Source organism: Sapajus apella, unplaced genomic scaffold, assembly GCF_009761245.1.
Source record: "Sapajus apella isolate SASKATOON/1434 unplaced genomic scaffold, GSC_monkey_1.0 scaffold155, whole genome shotgun sequence".
Classification (NCBI taxonomy): Eukaryota; Metazoa; Chordata; class Mammalia; order Primates; family Cebidae; genus Sapajus; species Sapajus apella.
The window spans coordinates 354,036-378,573 of NW_022437095.1; the positions used below are offsets into that span (position 1 = coordinate 354,036).

The 24,538-nt window shown below is 47.4% G+C and overlaps 1 protein-coding gene across 7 annotated transcripts in view; it reads right to left on the reverse strand.

The window, feature by feature from the left end:
* The window catches only part of DIP2C (disco interacting protein 2 homolog C), a 183,871-nt gene that overhangs the window by 103,613 nt on the left and 55,720 nt on the right, over positions 1–24,538 (reverse strand). For all 7 annotated transcript variants that reach the window (XM_032266148.1, XM_032266146.1, XM_032266147.1 and 4 more), the window contains 6 exons: positions 19,749–19,840; positions 13,565–13,675; positions 5,101–5,224; positions 4,668–4,777; positions 4,398–4,500; positions 2,034–2,098 (listed from right to left, as the gene is read on the reverse strand). In XM_032266148.1, the coding sequence (XP_032122039.1) occupies positions 2,034–2,098; positions 4,398–4,500; positions 4,668–4,777; positions 5,101–5,224; positions 13,565–13,675; positions 19,749–19,840 (605 nt within the window). The remainder of the gene's footprint in view (positions 1–2,033; positions 2,099–4,397; positions 4,501–4,667; positions 4,778–5,100; positions 5,225–13,564; positions 13,676–19,748; positions 19,841–24,538) is intronic.

Genomic DNA, 24,538 nt, shown 5'->3' on the forward strand with positions numbered 1-24,538 from the left:
TCACACCTGCACGCTGCTGCACGCTGAAGCAGGACTCACACCTGCACGCTGCTGCACACTGAGGCTGGGACTCACACCTACATGGGCAGCACGCACACACCTGCCGCAGACCAGGCACCACCTGGGGGGCTGTGCGGTAGGCTGGGATTCTTGCAGTCTTGTAGGCTATAGGATGGGGGCAGACAAGAGGGCACAGACCCCTCTGCAGAGCCACCGGCTTGACTGGAGAAGCTCCAGATGAAAGAGGAAAGACAACATGCCCCTTCTCTCCCCAAAGCTCTGCCGGCTCCCCACTCTGTGCTGGGAGAGGTCAGGGCATCTTTCTGGTTGCTGCAGTCTGCTCAGAGACCTCGCTTTAGATGCGACGGCGCAGAGACTCGCACCTGCCAGGGCTGCCGGCTGTACCCCGAGAACAGAGCTGGCACCACCCGTAAGAGATACTCAAGGAGAGAGGTGGCCCCAGGATAAGCCTTGAAGCAGGGCTGTGAGGACAACATTGCAGCCAGAAACTTGGGCGTCCTGATAATGAGAGCAAGTAACAGCAACAGTAACGTAGGTCTGTTCATCAGGACCTGATAACTGAATCACATGCACCAAACGTATAGGTGCAGTGGGTGCTTAAACTTTCAGCCACATAATTCTCACATCAGCCACATCAAATAGGATTGTCGTTCCCATTCACAGACAGGAAAACTGAGGTTCAATTCAGTTTTGAGAAGGGCCTTAGATGCAAAGATGACATGTCCGAATCACAAAGCAAAGGCTAAGACATAAGCCCAGGTCCTCCAATCCCAAAGCTGCGGCTCCCCCCACCCCCAACGCCAGCACAGGACGGTGCCGGTACCACACTGCTCATCCCTTACCCTAACAGCATCCAGGCTTTAGAGACGACCCACATGTGTCACAGAAAGAAGCCAGATGGGCTTCCCTGGAGCCTCGGATATTTGGTCTAGGACATGCTTGGCTCCTCCCCACGAGTTCTGGTTCACCGAGAAACAGCAAACCCTGTATTCATATGTCCATCACTCATGTGACAACCACTAGAATTTTCTACCACCAAAAGGTAAGACGTTTTAGCATGAGAAATTACTCAAAAGAAAAATGAGCGGAAATTACCGTATCTGAAACAGATTGGGGGAGCATCTAAGCAGTCATGCTCCACGTCGCTTTTACGTGCCAAGCCTGCCTTAAAAAACAAGGTTACTTCCTCATGAGAAGCACCCATAGCCCGGCGCTGTCATCCGGGGCACTCACGATTGTGAGACAGTCATTTCTCCATAACACACACCGATTTCCACCTTCAAGGGCAAATCCATAAACTCCTTTCCCTGCAGGTAACACAACAGCAGGCCCCATGAACGCCTGTAACACAGGAACATCCAGCTAACCAGATGCATAGGACAGTGATCCACACACAAACCAACCTTTGATGTTACTGTAAGATACTGAATGCCAAAAGTGTGGGAAGAAAGATAATGATCTCCATGTCAGCCCTAGGAGGCTGTTTTTTGGCAGCCATCACCTCAATCCACGCATCCAAGACCCTCACACCAGTGGCTGCGGAAACACAGGCATTGTGCTGTAGCCGTGAACGACGCTAGTGACAGCATCAGGCCCCTAACAGTGACGGTCTTCCACTCACAGTGCGGGGAGAAGTGACTTGCCCAGGTGGACATGTATGCAAATCTAGTCACTTGTATTCCGACAGCAATCACACTCCTGTGTGGACAGGCAGGGTGGGCAGGGGACTTGTGTGTGGACAGAGGCTGGAGGGACAGGGGACTCCTGCATGGACGGTGGCTGAGGGGACAGGGGACTCCTGCGTGGACAGTGGCTGAGGGGACAGGGGACTCCTGTGTGGACAGTGGCTGAGGGGACAGGGGAATCCTGTGTGGACAGTGGCTGAGGGGACAGGGGACTCGTGTGGACAGAAGCTGGGGGGGGGGACTCCTGTGTGGACAGGCAGGGTACAGGCAGGGCAGGCAGGAGACTCCTGTGTGGACAGATGCAGTGCGGGGGGGAATCTCACTTACTGTTAGGATGCCATGCCAGAGCCCGACGTCCTTCTTGAAATCTAGCACGTTCACAATGGTTTCAGCTGTACAACAGAGTGGGTCAGGAGATTTTTACTTAGGACAGGGCAGCACGGATCAAAATGCAAAGAAAATCCAACATTGCATCGGGGGTAATAACAGATCTTGGAAAAATATCATTTTGCCGTATCTTGCCGGAAATTCTGTTGCCTCCAAGTAGACCCGTTTGAGTGCCGGCCATCCTAGAGTTTCTAGACAGATATCCTGACACATGAGTGAGCAGCATTAGCTCTCCATGCTGCGCCTTAAAACACAGTGTTTCTGGCTGGAGAGGGTGGCTCACACCTGTAATCCCAGCACTGAGAGAGGCTGAGGTGGGTGGATCACCTGAGATCAAGAGTTCAAGACCAGCCTGGCCCACATGGCGAAACCCCATCTATACCAAAAATATAAAAATTAGCGGGCGTGGTGGCAGGTGCCTGTAATCCCAGCTACTTGGGAGGCTGAGGCAGGAGAATCTCTTGAACCTGGGAGGCAGAGGTGGCAGTGACCTGAGATCATGCTGCTTCCCTCCAGCCTGGGCGACAGAGCAAAACTCCATCTCAAAAAAGCAAAAAACCAACAAACCACCGTGTTCCTTCTCTTTTTATGTATTTCCCCCTCCCTGCCTTTTCCTTTCAAAGATTTCTTTTTGCTTCCTCGTGAGTCTCCCAGGAGAGGAAGCTTTGCAGCCGGTGTGCCCTGTGTGCATACAGGAGGAGGTGGATTTTTGGCAATGCAGGAGCCTACGCAGCTCTACTGGAAGTCTCCAAGTCTGGGGTTGCGATAAAAAAGGAGGCAGAGGAATTTGGAAGACAGGGAGGGAAGTCTATTCAATGACTACGGCGGGGAGGGCTCTCAAAAGGTGCTAAAAGCTGGTGCTTGACAGGATCTCTATCACCCAGCATGGAAGTGAAGCCCCGGAGCTGGCCGGGAACAGGCCCAGGTTTCTCCTGAAGTCACCCGGCCAGCCAAGGCCAGCAGCTGCCCACACGTGACTCAGTCCCACCTCCCCTTCCACAGGCTGAAGTGTGGCGGGAACAGACTGAGCGGCTTTCACAACAAACAGCCAAAAGGACACAACCCAAGTTCCTTTTTAAAGCAGTGAAGTCAGGAGCGAATGGCTCTATTCCCAGCCTCTGCAAGGGTGACTTCCCTGGACCCTAGAGGCATTATTAGGGCAGGGAGCAGGGGTCCTAAGGTTAGAGTGAAACTAGGGCAATGCGTCCCCACAAGTGAAAAGTCCACAGCCAAACATCCACGAGACACACGTGCTGTTTTCAAAAGGGAGATAATCAGGATAGGGAGAATAAAAGCAGTAGAAAAAGAAAAGCCTTTCATTCCACAGCGGAGCAGCAGATGCCACCATGGCTTGGTCAAGTTCCAGAAAGAGACACCAGGCAGGGCTACATACTGCAGCTGTGCCCTGTCAGGACCCTGGTCAAGGGGGTCACTAGGGGGCCACGGGGGTCTCTGGAGTGGGTCTCAAGGGGCCTCAGGGCATCCCAAGGGATCTCAGCGTCACGGGGGTTCTCTGGGAGGGGTCTCAAAGGGCCTCAGGGCACATCACGGGGTCTCAGAGCATCTCAGGAGGTTTCAGGGGGTCTCAGCAGGACTCAGAGCACCAATGAGTCTCTAGGGATCCTGGGGTCTGCCCACACCCTTCACTCTCTGTGCCATTTCAGCAAGGTTACCACGGTTCCCTCCACTCACTTCCCCTCTCTGCCTCCCATACCAACCCACCCGGGGAAAGAAAACACAGAATGGGCACCAATTCTTCTCAGCCATGGAAGCCGAGTCTGATATGATGGGTAGGGGTGGGCAGACACACAGGCACTTTCTTTACAATTCCCGATGATACACCAATGTGCACCTAGGGATGAGCCTCCATGGGGTTCCCAGTGTCTCCCCAAATCCACATGCTGAAGCCCCAGGCCCCAGCATGGCTGTGTGTGGAGACAGTGCCTTTAAGGCGGTCATTCACGTTCAAAGGGGTCATAAGGATGGGCTCCTAACTACACATCTTCTTACACCTCCTGTGAGAAGCCAGGAAGAGGCCCTCACTGGGCACTGCCCAAGAGCACGCTGACCTCTGAACTCCCGCACTGTGAAAACATAAATGTCTGCTGACGAAGCTGCCCAGTCTGTGGTATTTTGCTGCAGCAGGCTGAGCTGATACCCTAACTCAACAATAAGTTAACATCAGTGGAACTGGGCACAAACTTCACGCTATTTCTACAGCTCCTCGCGGGAGTGATGTGGCCTCTGTGTCAGGTGTCCCGGTTAGAACCAGGGTCCCAAGGAGCCGGGGTCTGGCAGGCCCACCTTCCGTGTAGCCGCACGCCTGCGTCAGGGCCTGGCAGTGGGTCAACAGTGCAGTCCTCGTCACCGTCACGCCCAGAACGCTGCCGTCCTTACACGTCTTGTACTGAAACGAGACAGAAAGCGTCAGGAAAGGGGCTGAGAGGTCAAGGCAGCTTTCCTGGTTGTTTGAGGTGCTCTGAGCCCCTTAATTCTGGCGCTTGTGTAACCATCGGAAGTGCATGTTAGTTCCCAAGGTCACACCAGGGCCGGTGGAGGCCGAGACTGACTCACCTCAATATATGCAGTGTCGTTATTAGCATCTTTAATGTGAGGGAACCAGTCTCGGGGTGGCTTGGAGAGATGCTTCGACTCTGTGACAAACCACAGCAGCTTTGGCCAACCTTGAAAATAAACAACAAGTTCCTTTTAAGTGTTGCCCAGAAAGTATGTCTGTAGAATTTCTCTACATGCTGGAAGTATACTTTCAACCACTTCAACTAGATGGAAATCTCTGGTGTTTCCATATTTCATGGGATCTAAGACGTCAACAGACGAGCACCCAATCCACCACCATGTGTTACATGACGTCACATCACGGGCCGGCCACTCAGATGTGTCACCAGAGATGTGGATGCATAAGAAGTCAGGCGGGATGACGCATTCCCGCAGCCGTCTTCTGACAAAGGACTTGGGCATGCGAGCTCTCAGAGGCTTGGTGGCCTACCTTTAAACTGTGGGATCTCTCCTGTTGGGCTTTTTGGAAGTCCTTTATGGCAAGCATCACTAGTCAAGGCTACAGTAACTCCGCAGCTTCCGAGCAAGAAACCTATCTGCTGGCTCCCTGCATCCTGAGAGGGCAACAAAGAGAGGAGATGAGAATCCACGACCCGCCCCGCTCCGGCAGAAGCACTGCCCAGCCTTCGGTACTGGGCAGTGAGCGAACCTCCCAATCCCTCCCTCCAGAGTTCACATGGGATCTGGAGTCTGCAGAACCAGGAAGCAACCCCAGCCCTGCTGCTTGGCGTCTGTGGGATCCTGAAGAGATTAGCTTGTGTGGCCTCCGTGTCCTCACATGTAAAACGGGGGTAGAAAGAACAGCCCTCACCCAGGTTTGCTGAGGGACAAATGTATGGAAAGGGCTCAGTGCAGGGCTGGTGCTCCATGGGTTCATTAAGAGGCTGCTATTATAGTTCCCTCTGATTCTGTAAGACTATGATTATATGACATAATTACCACGGAGGACAGACAAGGTCTGAGAAAACACTTATACCTAACACATCGACACCAAGCACCTGATTTTTAAAATACTCAAGGACCAAAGGCATGGAGGGCACACGCGGTGTGGGTGCCAGGCAGGGAGATCACCTGGGCCAGAGAAGGAAGACCTGGGTCACCACCCTCCTCACCCTGAGCACGCCCGGTCTGCCCCCTCCCCCAACCCTGAGCACACCTGGTCTGCCCTTTCCCCACCCTGAGCACGCCCGGTCTGCCCCCTCCTCACCCTGAGCACGCCCGGTCTCCCCTTTCCTCACCCTGAGCACGCCTGGTCTCAGCAAAGTAACTAAGCTTGCTGAAACGGGTCACTGCTGTGCAGCCACACTGGAGATACGGGTACAGGCGGCTCCTGACTGCCAGCAGCAGTTCTGGAAGGTCAGACCTGTGCAGATGGGACTCCCTTGGCTGCAGCAGCCAGGGAGCCACCATGCCCATGCCAGTCCTCACTCCTGTCCAGCTGCCTGGAGGCAGTGGGAGAACAGCCAAAGCGCTCACGTCACACCCTCTATGCCCACTAGCTGTGCCAGCTGCATGGGATAGCCATTATTTGATTCATAAAATAATCTGAAAGCTCCAAAACGGCCAGGATTTCAGGAACTAAAAATGCCACACAGTAAGCAAGTCATCCCTCTTCACTCCCCAGATGGCTCTGTGTGGTCCCCCAGTGTGGACGCCCCCCCGGAATAGACCCACAAGTCCCCTCTTCACTCCCCAGATGGCTCTGTGTGGTCCCTCAGCATGGCCCCCCAGCGCGGACCCACAGGTCACCCCTCTTCACTCCCCAAATGGCTGTGTGGTCCCTCAGCGTGGACCCACAGATTACCCCTTTTCACTCCCCAGATGGCTGTGTGGACCCCCTGCCACCCCAAGGGTGGACCACCCCAGCGTGGAGCCTGCACAGCCCAGTTGCTGTTGGCCTGGCTGTGGATCTTCCCACCTGCTCCCTGATAATGGAAAACAGGAGCTAAAAACTGGTGTTTTCACCTGGGTAAATTAGGTAGCATTAAAATTTCAAAGCTGTAGTCTCTTAAGTGTTTAGTTAGTACTTTTCTTATTGTAGATTTAAATCTACAGTGAAAACGCCTCTCTGTGGAATTTTCACGGAGCAATAACAAACAGGCCAACCAGCACACACACGAAGCAACTCTGCGAGGTCTGGCCATGGGGAGCTCAGCTGACAGAACCCACTTCGGTGACGCCTTGTGGTGCCTTTCCTGCAGGCAGTGCTCGCTCAAGTAAAACCATGATCAGTTACTTTCATGTGAATCTCAGCATCACATTAGAAAATGCCCCAGCTCTGCAAAGGTGAGGGGCACAGGTGGGGTGATATCAGCTTCCACAGCAGGAAGGTGGGTCCGCCGAGCCAGAATGCGCCCAGCCGAGGCAGCAGCACATGCGTGACGGTCACAAGACGAAGGAACGGCTGAAGCCAGTCGCTCATGGCTGTGGGTGAAACGCTGACCTCGGGCCAGGAGCCAAGCTTTCCCTAAACGCTGCCTTTGTAGTGTTTGCCCATGATTTAATCCCTTAAGTGATAAACTCATACACATAAAAGACCCCTAAAAATTAAGGAAGAGACCAAAAGCCACAGGAGCAGCATACCTGGGGGGATGCAACTGTGATTCAGCCATGTAAGGCAGGGCCTCCTCATCACAGACAGTGCCCCCGCAGCCCCATCAGACGTCAGCCCTCAGCACAGCTCTGCCCAGGCCTAGCCGGCATGCACAGAACAGCACTTACTGTGCCTCACCCTACACACCGGTGTGGGAGGCAGTCCCGGGAAGCATTCAACACAGACACAGGTGCCCATGCACACATGCGCTGACACACATTCACACACAGGTGCCCATGCACACACACGCACGTGCATATTCACCCACACAGATGCCTATGCACACGCACATGTGCACATACATTCACACAGAAGTGCCCATGCAGATGCATACGCATAAACTCACACGTGCCCATACACGTGCGTGCACACATTCACACACAGGCACACATTCACACACACGCCCATGCACACACATGTGTACACACATTGACACACATGTACTCATGTACACACGTGTGCACATTCACACATGCCCATGCACAAGTGTGCACACACGTGTCCATGGACATACACGCATGCATTCACACACATGCCCACGCATACACGTGCGCACACGTGCGCACACACACACATACACACACACACACACACAATCACTCAATAAAGAAAGGGACCAGGCAGGTGGTCCCTGCACACAGCACCAGCAGCAAAGGGCTATGGGTCCTCGGTGGGCCTCACAGCCTCTGCACGTGACCCAATGACAGGTCAGACCAGCTGCACCTGGACTATGGCAATGGCTTTCTTGATTCACAGGCCTCAGTCCTCTGTCCTTGGAAGGGTGGCGCCGGCCTCAGTCTGGCTGGATCTGAGGCCAGCTCTGGGAAACAGGTGCCATGCTTCAGGAAAATGTGAATAACAAGAATCCTCCCAGCACCATTCAGAAAACTAGGTTCTCATCAGGGCCTGTATTCTAAGACTCTTCTAGTGGCTGTAGGACTGGCAGATGGAAGAAATATTAGGGTTCACATGTCATCACACTAATATGCTCATTTTGCATTGCACCACAGCCAATGAATTCCTTCAGTTAAAAATAAAGTTCTCTAAGACCAACAAACTGCTACATTCTAAAGGCACATTTCTCAAAGGATGGCACACAAATGACCAACACATCCATGAAAAGTTGCTTGACGTCACTAATCATCAGGAAAACACAAATTAAAACCACAAGGAAGCCAGGAGTGATGGCTCATGCCTCCTACCACTTTGGGAGGCTGAGGCAGGTGGATCACTTGAGGTCAGGAGTTCAAGACCAGTTTGGCCAATGTGGCTAAACCCTCTCTCTACTAAAAATATAAAAATTAGCTGAGGGTGATGGCATGTGCCTGTAATCCCAGCTACTCAGGAGGCTGAGGCAGGAGAATTGCTTGAACCTGGGAGGCAGAGGTTGCAGTGAGCTGAGATCGCACAACTGCATTCCAACCTGGGTGAGAGAGCGAGACTCCCTCTCAAAAAAACACAAAAAAACAAACCAATAACCACCACAAAGAGACATCACCTTATATTGCTCACATTGGTTATAATGGCTTTTATTAAAAAGAGGAAAAATACCTGTTGGTGAGGACGCAAAGAAAACAAAACCCTTGCACACTGTTGGTGGGAATGCAGATTAGTTCGGCCATTATGGAAAATGGTACGGAGGTTTCTAACAAAAAAACTAAAAATACAACTACCATGTGATCTAGCAATCTCGCTATTGGGCATTTATCCAAAGGAACTGAAATCGATCTGGAATTCAGGAGATTATCTGCATTCCCACCTTCACTGGAGTGTTACACACAAGGGCCAAGAAGAGAAATCAACCAAAGTGCCCAACGACCGATGAACGGAGGCAGAATCGGTGCTATTCCGCCTCCAGTGAGGAGGAAAGCCTGCCACGTGCTGGCCTGGAGCACACTACTCTATGGGAAAAAAGCCAGTCACAGAGAGGAACGCCGTAAGACCTCATCTACACGTGGCATTTGTGGCGAACAGAAAGGTGACCACGGGGGCCAGGGAGGGAGGGGACGGGGAGACGTTGGTCAGAAGAGACAAAGCCTCAAACTGGAGGAAGATGTTTTGAGATCTACTGCACAGCGGGGTAACTATAGTCAATAAAAATGTAATGTACATTTAAAAATAACTGAGTAAATTCCAAATATCTCATCATAAAAAATGAGGGGTATGCAAGGTGACAAATACATTAATCAGTTTGACAAACATTCCCTGTTGTAGGCGTATATCAAAGTATCACACTATACTACATAAATGTATATCATTTGTCCATTAAAATAATATTTCAAAAATAAACTCAAGTCACAGTCTTTAGAACTGAGAGGCTCGGCCTTAGGGGAGGTCTGTCTCCTATACCTATGAAATCACTGTGGCTTCCCTAGAATTCTATCCCATGACCACTGGTTTGCATAGTAAAGGTTTCCAAATGCCCTGTTAATGTCTGTGCATTCTCCACAGCTTTCTGCATAGCCTGAGACATCTGCAGGCAAAGTCACCTCACGGTTATACTGGCACATAGAGGCCGAGGCGGGAATGTCCGCCATTTCTTCTGAGAGGGATTTTGGTGCCCATCATGCTTGGTAATAAAGCTGTGTTCACGGAGGGCCCCTCCCTATGTCCTAGAGGTGAGGGAGGGACAGGCAGTGGCTCTTTACTGGCATGTCCACATCCTCGTTACCCGTGCAGGTTACAGTCACTGACACCTAGGTCCTCAGGGACCTCGCAGCATGAGAAATCCTGTTCTCCTGAGATGTCCCCACCCTGTTCTCCTGCTGTGCTTCCCGCCCTCTGACCACACAGAGTCCCCCTGAGATGCCCCCATCCCCATGCGGACCCCATCCTGTGCACAGTGAACCTGCAGCCTCTACTGGGGTGCAAGGGGCTCTCAGCCCAGGGGACTGTCTGGTCATCCAGCAGGGGAGGAAAACTCTCCTCCTCCGCCATCACTGACACAGCTTCCCAGCCACGTGCCCTTAGATTTCTGATCTGTCCAAAATGGACAGCTTACATCTCTATCACCATTCAAAGGTGCTTACCTTTATTATTTCAAAGGATCTTAAACATGTGTTACGGTGAAACGTTTCATGGCTGAAATAAATGTCACCTTGGAATTTCTAAAAAATCTGCATCAGTGGTATTTGGACCTATGCCCAGGATTTCAGATAACAGGGTGGCATTTCTGCCAACCAGAAAGCGGCACTCAAACTTGCTCAGGAAAACCACCTCTCACCTTCATCCAAATTATTTTCCTTTGCAAACCAGCCTGGTGTGGAGGACACCAGGCTATACACTTAACATGGACAAATACAAATTGCTAAAGTGAAGAAAAGAAGAAAAAATTGTTACAAATAACAATGATACATGTTCTGTGTCTGGTTATTGAAGCGGTCTCCATATGCTCATGCCTACAAGTTCCTGCAAATCATCATTTCACTGTTGCTTAGAGACCTCAGAGAACGTCCAGAGAGCTCTAACCACTGACATGAACATCAGCTGAAGAGAAGCTGCATAAACCCCTCACTAGATCCCAGGATGGGGGTTAACTAAGGCACGGAGAGATCACAGCTGTCACGCTTAGGGCATCTTCTAGACCTTTCCACTTTTCTCAAGTACTGTGATGACCACGAGGCCCAGGGCAATGTCTGACGCACACGTGGCGTGCAGGTTGCAAATCGGGGGAAACACATTCTCCCACAGTAGCTACCATAGACAACCCCGCCCCTGCTGGAGGGGAGCTCTGCCGGACACACACACAGGGGAAGCCAAGCATGAACCTCCCGGAATTGTACATAGGAAATGAAAACAGCAATCATCTTTCCTGTTTCCAAAAGGAACCCCATGTTCTCTCCCTCCTCATCCATGGGGCAGAGTTTGAAACACAAACATATAAACTGGCACAGACTCTGAAGAGATACCCATGATATGTTCGAAGAGGTGGCAGACGGTTTTCTTAAATATTGAATCAACAAACTTTCATGTCGGAGTAGCCACAAAGACAGCCGAAAGTTCCTTTGGAAACTCTTAGCCTGGGCTACCAGTGATTGCTGCCTTTTAGAGCTAGAAGAGTCGCCCACATGGTGCACTCATTAAAGATGTGCTGAAGGGGCCAGGCACAGTGGCTCACGCCTGTAATTCCAGCCCTGTAGGAGGCTAAGGCAGGCAGATGACCTGAGGTCAGGAGTTCAAGACCAGCCTGGCCAACATAACAAAACCCTGTCTCTATTAAAAAAAATAAAAATTAGCCAGGCCTGGTGGTGCACACCTGTAATCCCAGCTACTCGGGAGGCTGAGGTAGGAGAATCACTTGAACCCTTGAGGCAGAGCTGAAGGGTGCCACTGAAATTGTGAGCTGAAATTGTGCTACTGCACTCAGGCCTGGGAGACAGAGTGACTCCATCTGAAAAAACAAAAAAGCAATGCACTGAAGGGAGCTGATGGTTTCAACGAAGTGTCCACAGGCACATCGCAGGTTCAGACCCGGTGGTCCCTGAGGGTACATGGCGCTGGCTTACTCCCACAGGACTGGCCGTCCTAGGGAGTGGCAGCATGACCTGCACTGCAGCCACTCCACTTTACGTCTCTTAAAGTTACCGTAACTCTGCTTTACAGAGGAACAAACTATCCACATGGACTACAACCTTATATTGATATGTAGAGTAAACCAATCATAAAATTCTAAGCCCCTCAACCAATTGAAGAGACCTCTTCCCTCAGCCAAGGACCTTCCAAATTTAACCTGAAAAACCAGTTCAGCCATGAAGGTGAGGGTGGGTCAGACGTGCCTTACACCCTTGTCCTCTGAAATTCAGGTACAGCTGACCAGCAATGGCATTAAACAGACTCTTTGTAGCAATAAGATACCAACATGACAAACAGCAAGCCCTGAAAGAAATTAAAGTATTTTACCTCAAAATACATTTCTTTGGCATAGTTTGAAATAGTCCAGTAAAGTTCTCCCTTGTGGGGAAAATCTACATTCTGTAGAGAATCTCCTTCCCTTTCTAGGTCCTCTTCCTGATCCAGGGGAGAGCTAACTAAGAGTCTGGCACCTTTTTAAGTCTCATAAGAACCATTTACGTCTATTCTCTCTGAAGCCTGCTACCTGGAGGCTTCCTCCACATAATAAAAACCTTGGTCTTCACAACCCCTAACCCTAAGACACTGGTTTCTATTGATTACAGGGCTCTAGATGAACTCTTTCAACCATCTGCAAATCAGACAATCTTAGACTCCACCTGTGACCTGGAAGGCCCCCGACTTCCGCTTCAAGCTGTAATGCCTTTTTAGACCAAACCAACATACGTCTTACATGTATTGAATAATGTCTCAGGTCTCCCTAAAATGTATAAGCCCAAACTGCAGCCTCACCACCTTGGCTCATGTTCTCAGGACCTTCAGAAGCTGCAGCCTGACCGCCTTAGCTCATGTTCTCAGGACCTTTGGAAGTTGCAGCCTGACCACCTTGGCTCATGTTCTCAGGACCTCCCGAGGCTACAGCCTCACCACCTTGGCTCATGTTCTCAGGACCTCCCAAGGCTGCAGCCTCACCACCTTGGCTCATGTTCTCAGGATCTCCAAGGCTGCAGCCTCACCACCTTGGCTCACGTTCTCAGGACCTACAAGGCTGCAGCCTGACCACCTTGGCTCATGTTCTCAGGACCTCCTAAGGGTGCAGCCTCACCACCTTGGCTCATGTTCTCAGGACCTCCGGAAGCTGCAACCTCACCACCTTGGCTCATGTTCTTAGGACCTCCTGAAGCTGTGTCAGGGCCATGTCCTTAATTCTGGCAAAATACAATTCTAAATTGAGACCTAACTCAAATATTTTTTGATTTACAATGCACATTAATTTTTTAATATTGGATTAAACAATAATTGTAAGTTTAGTGGTTTGTTTTAATTATAGAATAAGATCAGATCTGACAAGTCACAGGTCAACCTGGGACTGGATAACGTGAAAACACCTGAACAAAAGCAGCATCCAGCATCGTTCAAAAAATAATAAATTAAAAAAACTTTTACCCCAATTCTAGTGCACATGACACCAAGGAACAGGATTCTCAAACACCCTTGCTTTACTGACCAAGACGCTGCTCCTCCACATTCGACCCCAAAGCTGTGCTCCACCTCGGGGGCACCCATCCCAGCTGTCCAGCTGTGGGGGCCACTGGTGACCACACCCCTTATTGAGGCCACCGAAAGAAACACAGTATCTCAGGAACAGCGAGGAGGCCTTCACCCTGCTGGGCAACTGCCATCATAAAAACCGTGTCACCTAGTGAGACCGACCAAAGGGCATGCTCCTTACCTTCCTCGTGAGCGGCACCTCGATGGGCACAGGGACCACTTCTGCCAGCAGGCAGCCGTAGAAAGCCACCATGAAGGCGGCCGGGTCGTTGTTGGGGAAGACCAGCGCTACCTGTAGGACAGGCAGAGCGGGGTCAGCGTTAATGTGGGGTTCTGGCTCCCTAAGACACCCCAGAGGAGCCTGGTTCTAGGTAAGAGGGCATGCCTCAGTGAAAATCAGGTGCCCTATGTAAGATGCATTTCAGTAAGCTGTGTTTTAGTAAGCATCACATGCCTTGCCTTTAATTCATGTAGAAGACAAACACGTGAACAATCGTCTACGACATCGTCACCAGAGTACAACTGCCTTTTTCTGCATCCACGTCCACACGTTTTCACACAGATGAAGTTGTAGCCTATTGTTGCTCACTAAGCTTTGTAAATGCTTCCTTGTGTTTCTATAGAGTCTTCATAACTGTCATGGGACGGCTGTGCTGTTGTTCACTAAGCCATGCACAGGACTCAACTCAGATCCCATGTTAGTGTTTAGCTCTGGGATCTCAGGCACAGCTGCGGCCTCTCCAAGCCTTAGTTTTCTTCTCTCAAAAGTGAGAAAGATGATAGAGCCTATGTCTTAATGTTTGGTAAAGGTCAAATGAGAGAATGTAGAGAGCTCAGTGGGATGCCTGACACACGGCATGAGTTGGTGGACACTAAGTGACTGGCACTGGGGCTGACAGCACCGCCAGTCACCTGATGCCGCACACATGCACGTGTTGTGGCCCTGCCCTGGCAGCAAAGTCCTCCCTGTGTAGCTGCCTGCATGTGATACCAACTCATCCTGTCTAGCTCAGCTTCTCTTCGGAACCAAGTTCCTAAGAGTAGATTTGTCACAGAGTTCTAAAAGTGTGGTTAATGTAAATTATCATCAAGTAATATTGGTACCTAATAGATAGTATGATTTTTTTTTTAAGAAACAAATTCTCACTCTATTGCCCAAACTGGAGTGCAGTGGCACAATCATAGCTCACTGCAGCCTTGAACTCCTGGGCTGAGGTGATCCTCCTGCCTCAGCCTCCTGAGTAGCTGGGACTACAGGTGGGCACTACCACAACCAGCTAATTTTTAAAAAATATTTTTAGATGGGGTTTTGCTATGTTGCCCGGGCTGGCCTCTAACTCCTGGCCTCAAGCAATTCTCCTGCCTTGGCCCCCGCAAAGTGTTGGGATTACAGATGTGAGCCAGTGTGCCCGGCCAACATGATTTCTAAATGTTTTCTGATAGTCCTCAACAGTATGGTGTATCCTGAGGAAGAAAAATTTTCCTTCAATGATAGAGTTTTAATAGACAATCCTATTTCTGGATTCCCACTATGTCCTGCAGAACTCTGCTTCTATTTTAACACAGGTTACTGGTAGCTTTAGTGTTATTCTTCCTTATGGACAAGTTTGGTATGTTTTCATCAGCACATGAATCCTATGGTTTAGCACATATGCATCATTTTTGCATTACCTTTTTTTTGAGATGGAGTCTTGCTCTGTCACCCAGACTGCAATACACTGATGCAATCTCAGCTCACTGCAACCTCCGCCTCCCAGGTTCAAGCGATTCTCCTGCCTCAGCCTCCCAAGTAGTTAGGATTACAGGCGTGTGCCACCATACCCAGCCAATTTTTTAACATTTTTTGTAGAGACAGAGTTTTACCATGTTAGTCAGGCTGGTCTCGAACTCCTGACCTCAGGTGATCTGCCTGCCTTGACCACCCAAAATGCTGGAATCACAAGTATGAGCCACCACATCAGCCCTCATTCTTGAACTGAAACAACTTTTTATTAAAAATGTCCTAACTGGAACTAATTTCATTGTAAACAGCTTTAGACAAACATCCTGATAATCTCTGTATCTAAGCAAGCAGGGTGACATGAAAGGATCCAGATGGTCGCTGAGAGGGGACAGGCCGTGCTGGAAAGGCTGAGATACAGGAAGCTGGCAGACACAAAATCAAGTTCTGGATTCTATGAATATTTCCTTTCTGTGTGGCATTTCTACAGTCCACTACAATCTGCTAAATAAGAGTTACAAAAGGAATGGAATGATTTGCACATCTATGCAGATAAGCCACAACCAATTCTTTCTTAAAACTGCCTAGCCAGAGCCAATTTATCTAGACTGGAATTGTAATAGAGAAAGAGTAACTCATGCAGAGCTGAGTTTATACTAGTCATGAGTGTCATCCGATGGACTGAGAGCTGATGGCATGTTTTTCAGATCTTGAACAAACAGTATTCAGTTAAATATAAGATTTCCACAATACCACTGCTTCTTTTCCTAAGGCAGACCAAAAAATACCAGGAAACTAGGTTAGACAATTCAGAAGATGAAGTTCCATCCAAAATTGATGGTTGCACGCATTCATAAAGAACATGTTCAATTCTGACTCGTTATTCTTCCCAGAATACCAGCTCTGGAGGTACAGTCTTCACCAAGGGCACATGGCTGAGCTGGAGGGGATACCCGTCATCCCCACAGCCAGACTGCGATCAGCCATCCCCAGAGAAGCACCTCGAGTCCGGCTCCTCTCCCGGCTCCTGGCACCTCTGCTCAAAGGAAGTTCTTCCTTACCAAGGGTTTAACATTCTCACTGGTTTATCACTATTCAGAGTTAATGCTGAAAATTCCATAGTATAGACCACTGCAGAGTTGTACTGAAATGTGAAAAGTTAATAAAGCAGAATATAAAATTGTACATTATTGTGTGGATGCAACAATACAAGTAATGGAGAGAAAAGGGTCAAATACTTAAAGGCTCTTTTGGCATCAAAACTGAGAATTGTTTTGCAATTTGTTTTAGGAAAAAGAAGTTTGTACTTACATCATTTTTGTTAGGCATTCCTTCAATATGTGAATCAGTCACAAATCCTATTTTATTGGTACCCCCATAGTGATCCCAAAACAATACTGTACAAATGCAAAGATGCTTGATTTTTGTCAACCCACATGGCTTCCCTCCATTCAGTCCTCTGTGTGCTTCTCTGATACCTGACTGCACCTGATGATTCACAGAGGCGGCATCAGCCAGCCAGGAGATGCAAGCCCAGCCTCCTCAGCAGAGCGAAGGCCTTTCCAGCTGAAGGACTCCCAGCTGCCCTCCAGGGCTCTGCACACAGCTGGCCCCACCGTCCAGGTGAATGCTTCAGCACCTTCCACACTGCTTCCTGGCACCTGCCCAAGAGCTATGGGCTCATCTCTTTGAGAGGTCTTCTCAGATACTCTTTCGTAAGAAAAATTTTAGAAAAGTAGCCCCTTCTTCTAAAGGGGCTGACCCACCAAGCCAAACCAATCCCTGCCCAGAAAAAACATCTTTATGTATTTCACTCAAACTGTGCTCCTGTCTCCCTATGGGCATCTTAGAGGAACACAGGAGCTTATTTTGTAATTATTGTTATACGGAAACTTTAAGACTCTGGAGGCCATCCTACTAAAGAATTTTTTAAAAAGCTATGAAGACTATGAACCACATTGCAGATAAAGGAAATATTCCATGACAATTGCTATTTCATTGTTATGGCAACACAACATTTATGGTTCTAACAATTTTTACATGCAGAATTCACTAGCGTTAAGTACAATCACACTGTTGTACAACCACCCTCACCAGCCATCTCTAGAACCTTCTCATCTTCCCAAGCCAAAACTGTCCCTATTAAACATCGCTTTGCATTCCCCTCCCCCAGACCCGGGCACCTACCCTTCTGCGTTCTTTCTCTACAGTCTGACTACTCCAGGCACCTCATGAAACCACCCTTGCAAAAACTGTAACTGCAGAAAGTATGACAGTGAAAGGGATCAGACCTAACCAACTCCATCTTGCTTCTAACCTTTAAGTTGTCCTTGTTCATTCCTGGGTGTAGACCAAATTAACCTTGGGAAGGAATTCAGTTTATGGTTTGACTCTGAAACAACACTGATAATAGCCCTTCCCCAAAAAGGCCCCCTTCTTGCCTGGGGACCAGTCAGCCTTTGCAGGACTAACAAATTAGCTACAAGACTAGAAATTACCGTTTGGGGTCATACAGCCACTGGCTCCAACAGTCTGACCCCCCCACGTCACTCCTGGGGATAACATCACTATTGGAAAACCTAAGAGCAGGGCTTGAGATAATTTGCAGACCTTATACTTGATGGAGTAGATGACACCACCCAGACAGGTCATCTGGCTCACCCAGTTCAGCGATGCTACCCAGGAACAGAAAACAGCAGGAAAAACTCGCTTAGACCTCCTATGATTCCATCTCCAGCCTGACCAGTCGGCACTCCCCACTTCCTACCAAGCTATCCTTAAAAACTCTGATCTGATCCTCGAAGGCTTGGGGATCAAACTCCTGTCTCTCGCACAGACAGCTCTGCGTTAATTACTCTTTCTCCATTGCAATTCCCATCTATATAAATTGGCTCTGTCTAGGCAGCGGGCAAGGAGAACCCGCTGGGCAGTTAGGCTCATATGAGTGAATCACGCAATACTTGCTTTGTATATGGCTTATGTTACAAGCCATAGCTTTTTCAAGGCTCATCCATGTAGTATGTGCCAGAATGTCCTCCCTTCTAAAGGGAAATCCACGTCCGGCTCCATGTATTTGGGGTTGCTTCTACCATTTGGTTTTCTGAGTAGGCTGCTGAGCCTGAGTGTTCCAGTATCTCTTCTAGACCTTGTTTTCAATCCTTTGGGTACACACCCAGAAGGAGAATTGCTGCATCAAACGGTAATTCTATGTTTAATTTTTTGAGGGACGGTCATAATGTTTTTCAGAGAGGCTGCACCATTTTACATTTTCACTAGCAACACGCAAGGGTTCCAATTTCCCCACATCCTTGCCAACACGTGCCCTTTTCTGTGGTTTGGTAATTGCCATTCATCTTGGTGTCAAGTGGCATTTCACTGAGGTTTTGGTTTGCATTTCCCTGATCAGTGATGCTGAGTAGCTTTTCATGTGTTTATCGGCCATTGGCAGATCATCTTGGAGAAACGTGTATTCAAGTCTCTGGCCCATTTAAATATTTTTATTGTTTCTTTCGGTGGTGGTAGCAAGTTATAGGAATTCTTTAAATATTCTGGATATTAATCTGTTGGAAAATAATTTGCAAATGTTTTCTCCCATTCTGTAGGCTGTCTTTTCACTCTCGATAGTGCCCTTTGATGTACAAACATTTTTAATTTAAACAAAGTTCGATTTATTTTTTCTTTTGTTGCCTGTGCTTTTGGTGTCATATCCAAGAAATTGTTGCCAAATCCAACGTCATGAGGTGTATTCTCTATATTTTCTGAGGCATTTTATGTTTTCTTCCAAGTTTTGGTTTTAGCTCTCACATTTGGTCCATTTTGAATGAATTTTTTACATATGACATTAGGTAAATGTCCAACTTCATTCTCTTGTAGGTGGATATCCAATTTTCCCAGCACTGTGTGTTGGAAAGACTGCCCTTTCCCCATTGAATATCTTTGCACCCTACAGGATATCACTTGTCCATATACATGAGAGTTTATCTCTAGGCTCTTCATTCTGTTCCCTTGGCTTATATGTCTGTCTCTAAGCCAGTACCACACTGCTGTAATTATTACAGCTTCTCAGTCAATTTTGTCATCAGGAAACATGACACCTACAATTTACTTTTAAAAGTTAAAGGCCAAACGTGTTCAATAAAAAATGGGAAGAATCCCAGTCTACCACAGTCTCCTGGAGCTGCTGCAATCTGCGGAACACGCCCCACAGCAGACTCATGCCTTTGTAGTACTGCTGCAGTCATCAAAGCTCGTGCTCTTGTTGGTTTAGGGAGCTCAAAATGCTGTATTTATGTAATTGACTTGGAGTCCTTTAGGCAGGATAACCTAAACTTGGGGCATCTAAAGCACAGAAAAGAGGCTCTACATGCAAATGCAAGAAAACTAGGTTCTGAACCAAGCCCCACGTCTAGACTGGGGTACAAAGCGTGGACAAGACCACAACCTGCTCAGGATGTAACATTAGAATGGAGACACTATTAATAGTATCTGCCCTGTGTAAATTACCAGGCCGCAGGTAAGAATAAAAATTTGCTTTCCAATGGAGAGTGGTGGCGGCAGCGCTGAACTCTGGAATTATTAAACAGTAGGCACCTTTTGCACACAGGACTGTGTGTTTTCTGGATCCAGCAATTTACATTGCACTTACCCTGTCTCCAGGCCGTACCATGGGTTCCTGCTTTGTGCCTAGTTTGTGCAGAATGCTGTAAGCGACCTTCATACTTCTTGTCCACAGCTTGCCTATGAATACAAATCACAGACAAGTGTGCATGTTAAATCATACGAGAGCACTGCTTCTCCAAACCCACGTCTAGGACATGCATCCATTCTGCTTCCTGCGTATCATGGTCTGGAAGTGACCTGAACTGGGGACAGGTGAGCAAAGGGGGAACTGGTAGGCAAGAGTGGAAACTGAGAGAAAGCAGAAAAGCAGCAGGGGTTCTAAAGACAAAACTTCAGGAGAGAATGAAAATAACAACTGAAAACCAACCAGTGGCCTGTCTTCTGATCTGTCTGTGATGGGGTGGGAGGTGCTGACAGTGTACGCACCGTCACAGGGCTGGGATCCACCCAGTTGAGATGACACTGCCAGGGAACGGAAGGGCCCTGAGAACCCTCTTCCTGCAGATCAAAGATTCAACTCATCCTCAGTCCCTGGAGTAAAAGCACAGACTCCAAATCTGACAGTCAGAGCTGCCTGGACGCTGGAACAAGGCCGGCACAAAACAAATCCCCTCTCAGTGTGTGAAGTGCCTGCAGCAAAGCCACTAAAAATGCCAATTATCAGTACAGAAACCGTGGGGAAGGGTCTCGGGAGGAAGTCCTGGGGGGTCCCCGCAATAGTGTCACTGCCACATGTCACGCATGGTGATATGTCCCTTGTCCACAGCCAGTCCCACGTGAGTGTGATGAACACAGAGCAGAAAACGGCCTCGAGAGGCTCGCTCCAAACAGCCTTTCCCTCCCCAAGTCCTGCGTTTCTCACCTTCAAACTTTCCTAACCTCAGGGGTTTAGGGTTTTTAATCACAAATCCTTGGATTCAGATAATGGTAAATATTTGAAATTATTCAAAATTTCTGAACTCTATGAACATTAACACAAAGCAAGATTAAAAACAAACACTAGAAAAAGGGCCTGGCTCTGAAGAACCCACCTCCTTCACATCCCGGCCTCAGCATTATCCGGTCGGGTGAGCAGAGATCAAAACAATGACTTTAAAGCCTAAGGTGAGTTCTTAAATACACCATGGCCTTTTACAACCCAGTCTCAGGACTGCATCTATGAGAGCGTCTCAGTAGTCAAGGTGTCAGAAGACATAATAGGGTAATAAAGGTAACAGCAATCTTAACTATTTTGTTTCAATGCAATCACTGTTTTAATCTTTTCCCTATTTTAAATGTAAACACTAAATCAAAGATTTTGTTGTCTGTAACAGTGCAAATTTCAAAACTCTCAATTTATGTCATATCAGAATGAGAGCTCCTCAGATTAGTGTTATTACTTTCTACCACAGGATTTATCTCCGTACTAATGAGAGAGCAGAGAGAATGATTATCTCTAATTGTTCTAGTTTCTAGAACACTTCCTGTTCATAGTGCGTGCTTCGCAAATGTTTCTTCATTTTTCTAATATCACAGGCGAGCTATAATGAAGTACAAAGTTACAGTGGTGCATTCTAGCATATTCCTGAGCACCTCACTGCTAGACACACACTTTTATTCACGTTCCCTCCTCTCATCTTCTTTAACTTCTCATCCTTAACACCATGGGCAGTCTTCAAGACTGCCAGCTTCACAGTCATCTGGAATTCCATTTGAGGATTTTCTTTTTCTGAAAAACATCACTGGCTCATTAGATGTAACTAAGGAGTATTTTTCTCCCAACAAAAACAGTTATTTTGTGGCTTTAGATTTCTTTAATGTGAACAAGATTAGGGAACTATTATAGTTGGGTAAACAATTACAATCAATTCATTGCAATCGAAAGAAAAACAATGTGTTGTTACTGAATAAATCGATTACACTCAGCACCATTATAGTTTGTGAAAGCTTCAACTCCATTCTCAGCTGAGTCTTGAAATCCCAAGTTCACACAGAAGCTAGTTTACAATAGAGAGTTTGATAAGTCTAAAACACATGCAAACTTTTGGCAAAATTCTTGAAATATAGTTGGTATTTTTATACTTCTCAAAGAGAAAAGTCACAATGTTAAGCTATAAACATACAGCAGCTCTTAACCGATGTGTAAAGGAGATGTGTGTGATGTAGGTACTGTTGTATTAGATATTAATTATAATTTCCCTTGGCTTTGACTGAGGAACAGGCAACGATACAGAGTGTGTCACTGCTGAGGGGCGAGGCGGTGGGTGATGACGGGCTGAACCAGAGCAAGCCCGGGTACAAGGCGGGAGCTTGAGAGACACACCCTCAACCATGCAAAAAAGCAGAAAGGCCATAGAAAGGTGGCTGGGTGCTCTGCTAGTTCAAGCATATAGATTTCTTGAAACATCTGGAGCAAAAGTAAACTACAAATAAATAAAACATAAAAAGGGAGATGAACATGAGCATCTGCTTGGCAGAGAAAGCAAAATGAACTCATAAGTCTCTCCCGAAAACCACAGAGGTAGCAGAGGAAGAACGTACTGAAAAGCTTCTGAGAGGCAGGACATGCTAAAAGTTATTAACTGCACAGCATGACTTACTCTTATTATGTAATGTCACGTGTAGTCTAAAGTGGAAACCAGAATTATAGATGTTTTACAAGTTTATTCACTTGTGGTTCACTTTCATTAGCCACCTATACCTTCTATTGATGATCCTAAGGTTTATCAGCTGGGAATTCTGCTACCCCAGCGCTTCAAGGAAAGCTAGAGTTGGGGGTTGAGAGAAACAGCAAGACTTTAGATAGGACAGCCTTTCGTTAAACCAAATTACTCAGTATTAGAACAATTCTCATTTGATGAGCTTGTTTCCGAGTCTTCTTCGCAACAGCCAATCATTCGTCTATCTACGTTAGTGCTACTACCTAGATGGCACTTTCCACCATGTTCACTGCGTTTTCATCCGATAAGCTGTCATCTTACATCTGGGAATGTGTTCCTTTAACAAGTAAAAACCAAGATCAACCCACAGCCTGCAATTAACATGGATAATTAAAATACAACAAAATATAGATGATTTAAAAGCCAGAGTTAAAATGCACTGGTTGTGGGCATAAGTTCTGAAGAATCCAACTTTACATATGTAATATTCAGTCTGTCTTACATCTCCAGTTCACCCTAACCTTGCAGGAAGGGGAAAGACACCAACACTAGTCCGCTGTTCAATGCAAGGGGCGATACTTCTGATCAAGATCACAAGCCCCGTAAGAACTGTGTCTCATTCATTTTTGATTTCCCAAACCTCAGTTCCGTGACAATGAATAGTGCATGCTTAAAACATCCAGGAGAACATCTGTTACTTCTCAGAGTAAATGCATGCACCTGTGAACACGGGCTGCTCCTGGAATTCCCTGCATATAGGTGGGGAGACCTTGGCAGCCATCAGCTGTCACGCAGCAGCGACTCCAAGTACACAATTAGCTCCACAGCCGAATTTGGCCAGAGACAAGGGTCACACAGAAAAGGCTTTCATCCTTTTGACCAAAAAAAGCCTGTTTCTGAGAGCATAATTTAAAAAATAAAGTCTATGCTCCATCATGGAAGACACACATTATCCATTTAAAACTATTCATTGAAGCCATAAAAGCTAATGGGGCTACAAAACACATGCTCCCAAACCCAATGATGAGCTCCCAAACTCAGTGTGATCCCAAACCCAAATCCACGTCTGCTGTGAAAGGCACGCATCTATAGCTGCTGCCTCCTGGAGCTCCACCTGCAAAAGGCTAGGCTCTATGAGGTTCCATGATTCAATATAGCATCTGGCTCTGACTTCCATGGCTAATGTAGAAATCAATTCCTTTCCTACCTGCAATCAAAAAAGTGTTGTTATCACCACAAAACCTAAAGTTAAAAACAAAATCTGCAACTGACAACAGCTGGAGTTACGTCAGCAGGTGCCAAGAGCCTGGAATCGAAACAGCTATGTTTAAAATTTCAACTGTCAACATAAATCTCACACATGCAGACATAACGTGAACCATTTTAGTCTTTTAGTTATTTTCTTATCTTTTACAAATTCCAATTAATTTTTTAGAGATGGGGTCTTGCTCTGTCACTGAGGCTGGAGGGCAGTGACGTGATCATAGCTCACTGCAGCCTTGAACTCCTGGGCTCAAGTGATCCTCCTGCCTCAGCTCCCCCGTAGCTGGAAATACAGGCGTGAGCCAGCCTGCCAGCCTTTTAGTTACTAAGCTAGTTACTTTGCAAAGCTGAGGCAGAAAGTGAGAAAAGAGCCTGACAATCTGCTTCTCCATGGCCTCTTATCCACAGAAGAAAGAGAAACGCATTTCTCTGCTACTGTCTGCCATGTGCCAAAAGTTTACAGCCTGTATTGATTGTACTGAAGACTTAAGAAAAAGGCTTCTCTGTCCTTCTGAAAAAGTCCTCTGGAAACCAATTTTGTTTCTTCTGACACATATCAGAAAGTTTAGATATACATTTTTCTAACCAGCAATCTTAGTTGAAAGCTTAGCATTTCAATAAATCACATATGTATTTAAGAAGATTTAACATCTTATTAGAGTTATGGTCACTGCTTTAAGCAGTCATTTGTGGTGTTAACTAAAAAAAAATTTAACTAATCACTTTTTATATTGAAATAATTTTCCTAAAAAGTTTCTTTAGATTCCGTTTATTTCTGTGCAAGAAACATAAGACAGCACAAAAATCAATCGGCCACCCTAAATAAAGGACACTGAGTTTCAAGTGTTTGGGAGTGGCTACCCAAGGGGATGGGCAAAGGACAGAGGGTGAGCCTCGGGGATTACCGTAAGTG